The sequence below is a fragment of the Fulmarus glacialis genome, unplaced genomic scaffold (assembly GCF_000690835.1).
Source record: "Fulmarus glacialis isolate BGI_N327 unplaced genomic scaffold, ASM69083v1 scaffold26463, whole genome shotgun sequence".
Lineage (NCBI taxonomy): Eukaryota > Metazoa > Chordata > Aves > Procellariiformes > Procellariidae > Fulmarus > Fulmarus glacialis.
In genome coordinates this window covers 1-3,936 of record NW_009202716.1, presented here as the reverse complement: position 1 = coordinate 3,936, position 3,936 = coordinate 1, and the positions used below count along the sequence as shown (strand labels likewise).

At 46.5% G+C, this 3,936-nt stretch overlaps 1 protein-coding gene across 1 annotated transcript in view; it reads right to left on the bottom strand.

Annotated features, from left to right (window-relative positions):
- Nucleotides 1-3,928, bottom strand: part of AAR2 (AAR2 splicing factor homolog (S. cerevisiae)) — a gene marked incomplete at its 5' end in the record, with an annotated part of 5,375 nt that extends 1,447 nt beyond the window's left edge. The window contains 2 exons of the mRNA XM_009574400.1: nt 1,808-2,037; nt 3,538-3,928. Of these exons, the coding sequence (XP_009572695.1) occupies nt 1,808-2,037; nt 3,538-3,928 (621 nt within the window). The remainder of the gene's footprint in view (nt 1-1,807; nt 2,038-3,537) is intronic.
- Nucleotides 3,929-3,936: the final 8 nt, after the last annotated feature.

Genomic DNA, 3,936 nt, shown 5'->3' with positions numbered 1-3,936 from the left:
CGATCCACCTGCCCACATCCAGTTAAGACTGTTAACTCTGACAGCTGCGTACATAAAGTGACTGCGTAAGGCAAGTCCCAGAGGTTCCCTGGCACTATTTCAGCACATCAGGGAAATCCCACAGGAGCAGAGAAACAGAGAACTTTTAGCAAGGAGAGGGTCAGTTCAACCATAAGGCAAATTTCTTCTTTGTTACCAGGAATGTGGTGACTCCTGCTAGGGCTTAACAGTGATCGCTGAAGCCAGCACAGCCACCTAAAGGCACCAGCTTCTACTACTTAAGTAAAAAACAGAGACTGATGAAATCCAAGGACGTACAAGACTCAGGTATCCAAAAAGGAAAAATAACCAGCAAGACAGGGTGCTTCCAAAAAATTCCCATCAGATGGAAGGAATGGCTGGTTGACACATTCTTTGTACTGCTGTAAATTGACAGTGCAAAGTGTTGCTCTGCAAGTGTGCTGCAAATAGAGCTAGGTTTTCCAGTCCTGTAATGGGATGGAAAAAAACCACCACACAAAAAAAAAAAAAAAAAAAAAAAATTGAGACTTTTATGAATCCAAATTCCAAGAAAGTGAAGGAAGTCATTTGATGAAAGCAATGCTTCCCATAACATTTTACCCAGCAAATTAAAAACAAACACCTTCCCCCTCCTCAAATCTACAGCAAGAACTTGGAGTTACAAGTAGAGAGATACAACCACTCCCTGAGAAAGGAGAAAGCATCACCAATTTGCATCAAGCACCTGCAACATAACTTACTACTGTTTTGGCTGGGATTAAGTTTCCATTGCTGAGCTTCACCAGTGTATCTGGTTTTGGCTTTTTTTTTTTTTTCCTTTTTTTTTTTTAAACCAAGTTTTGATTAGTCTGTTTGCTGAGCTGTTGGCATGGTTACAATCAGTGGGAGTAACTGGTTTTACTAGTGCTGAATTACAGATTTGCCCATGCCTGTCTCAGCAGAAGCAGCGTTTTCTGCATTTTGGACTAACCATAAATTCCCTCTGCATAAGAACTTGATTATAGGAAATCTTCAGCTTTGCTTAAGGCTAACAGGAATGGAAAAGCTTCTTAAATACTATCAATGCCCTAAACTCAATAAAGTTTCACTGCAACTTCTCTGCATACTAAGCATACGGTTCAAGCTGACCAAAAATCAGCACCATCAGTCTTTTATGTCAAAGTTGGTTTTTTGGGGGTTTTTTGGGGGGTTTTGGGGTTTTTTTTTTTAAAAGGAATGAATGGCATTTTGGAAAAAAGTAAACAAACAGACATCATCTTGCACTTGCTCAGCCTCTCTCATAGCTGTTCAGCTTAATGTAGTTGAAGACCTTAAAAATTTTTAGAAAAAGTATGCTGGTACAGTCCAGATGCATTAGATGCACCACTCCAGAACTCTAAAACCATGTCAATGTAGCAGGCTATTTTCAGCGCTACTTGCAAGGAAAACATAATAAAAAAGAAACAGTCCCCATTCTCTGTTGCAGCCATCTTCATTAGCCTTTCCTCTCGTTGCCTCACTTTGCTGGCCTCCCTGCACATGGACTAATTCAATTTTATACTGCGTTAGACTCTTCTAGGCATACTTGAGCAGATCAAACTCTGAGATGAAAAGCAAACGGCATTTCTTTGCAAATAACACAGGGAAAAAGTAAAAGAAAATACACGTGTGCTTAAATAGGCTCACTATCTCCCACACAGCTCAACAGTAGCTTAATTCCTTTTGCAGTTTCTCCCTGAATTTGCCCTGATATCCTGTATGCCCTCTCCTCCCACTCCCATTTTTCAAGAGATAGCCGCAAACGTACCTGTAAGGTGCTGGTTAAAAAGTTGTCCTGGGAGATAATGTCCACAAAAAAATCAGCTGGGATTTCATTGAGCTGGTGATACAGCACAGAAATGAGATTGATGTAAAGGTCTTGATACTTCCCGATGGCATCTTCAGATCGGCACAGGATGTTTAAGAGTCTTTTCCAGTGCTCAAATGCATCATACACATTCCCGATCAGGAAGCAGATGAAAGCAAACTGCAACTCAGCTGTGCATATTCAGCAAAGGAAAACAAAAGAAAACACACATAAGACTAAAAACACATCCAAGGTACGTGTCCTTTCAAAAACTCTGTAAATGATTGCATAAAACTCTGGGTTTGCCTTTTGCACATGCATTCTGCCCTTCCAGCGATTCTGCTGATAGCAATCAGTACTCCAAACACTATTTCCTAATGCTCTTCAGCTGGAGAAAAGGCAAAGCATAATCGGGCATCATTACAGGGTCCACCTATAACTGTAATTATCATCTTTGCAGAGTGACTTTAGTGGCAATAAGAGTGCACAGCCACCTAAGGACTTCCAGTGTCATCCGTGTTCTCAAAATGACACTCAAATAAGAAGTCAGACATTGTTGTTATTCTGCAAGCATTCACTCTGCCTATGCCCGGGTTTCCAGAGCCACACGAGAGTGCAAATACTGGTGCCCTTGAACGCAAGGGCTGTGGGAACACTGGGAGAGGGGAGCAGTACATTAACAGATATTTTTTCCTCGTTGAATTAAGAGCCAGGGTTCATCTCACCGGACGCTTAGCATCAGCTATTTTGCCAGAATGATGGCGTCACCATTTCCTAAGGTAGTTCATTCTTTGTATATCCTAGAGTTGTCTTTGATAATTTTGATAAAGAATAAATTGTATAACATTAATATAGAAAAAATGGAAGAAGGAAAAAACAAAGGCTTATTCCAAACCTCAGTAGCTTTGAGGCTCCAGCTCAGCTGGGTTCCCAAGCCCTCCCTCCATCCTGCCACAAAACCACACTTCAGGACCTCCACTGATTTCATATTTATTCATATCCACAAGTTGCCAAAAAAGGCTGGCAAGTAATTAAGACCCTGCGACCGGGAGCCACAGCCCTCGCTGTAGCTGTCTCCTGCAGCAGGGCTGGCAAACCCCAGATGCTGCCACAGAGAGCCGCCAGCAGCACGCAGCAGAGCTGCCACCGCTCCAGCCAGGGAGGGGACCGGCCACTGCCTTGGGAACCGCCTGCTGGGAGACCTGGTACCACCTCAACACCCAAACGGGAACAAGAATCCGAAAATCACGATGCTCAGCCCCATCCAATGCTCCCAGGACTCAGTAAGCTCCATCCTCAGAGGTTCACTTAACAGGCAAATTGGAGGCTGGTGCCAGATGACAGGCCTCCTTTGCACGAGATGCAGCTCGCGGCCACCTGCGATTGCTGCTTTTGACTTAATTTGAGGCAATCGGGGCTCCAAGCACAGCACCCAGGAGCGAGAGAGGCAACTATGGCAGGCTGGCAGCTCCGGCCACTACGTCCTCACACCAGTGCAACTGGAACAGGCCCCACAGCAGCTTAAAAACTCCACAAACTTCTGTCCTGCAATTAAGAGAGATGCCTCAGGGCGCCAGGGAACGGGGCCCACAGAAGAGGCGCAGGTTTCATCCCGGGGCTCTCGTTTTACTGGGAAATGACTTTATTCTCCCAAAGCACCCGAGGACTGCCGAGCGGTACGCGGTACTCACCAAGCAGATCCAGAGGCTGGCTGGCGTATCGCTGGCTAATCACCTTCTCCAGAGCGTAGCTGAGATCCATGCTGTGCCTGGTTATCTCCTCCGGAGTAGCACCATCGGGGTACATCTGCTTCGGCAGCTCCGTGAACCTGATCTCGGTGCCGGCTTTCGGCTTCATCTGGGGCAGCCGCGCCAGGCCCTCGGCGTAGCTCCGGCACTCGGCGTCGAAGCGGGGCAGGCGCTGCTCCGCCCGGTCTCTGGTATGCCTCCCGGCCACGACCGGCAGCACCTCCGAGAAGGCGCAGATCTGCCCGCTCTCCGGCTGCAGCTTCTTCATCGCCGCTTCGCTGACGAAGCTGGTGAGGGAGACCCACTTCTTCAGGGTCTCGTAGGGATAGGGCCCGAGGAACG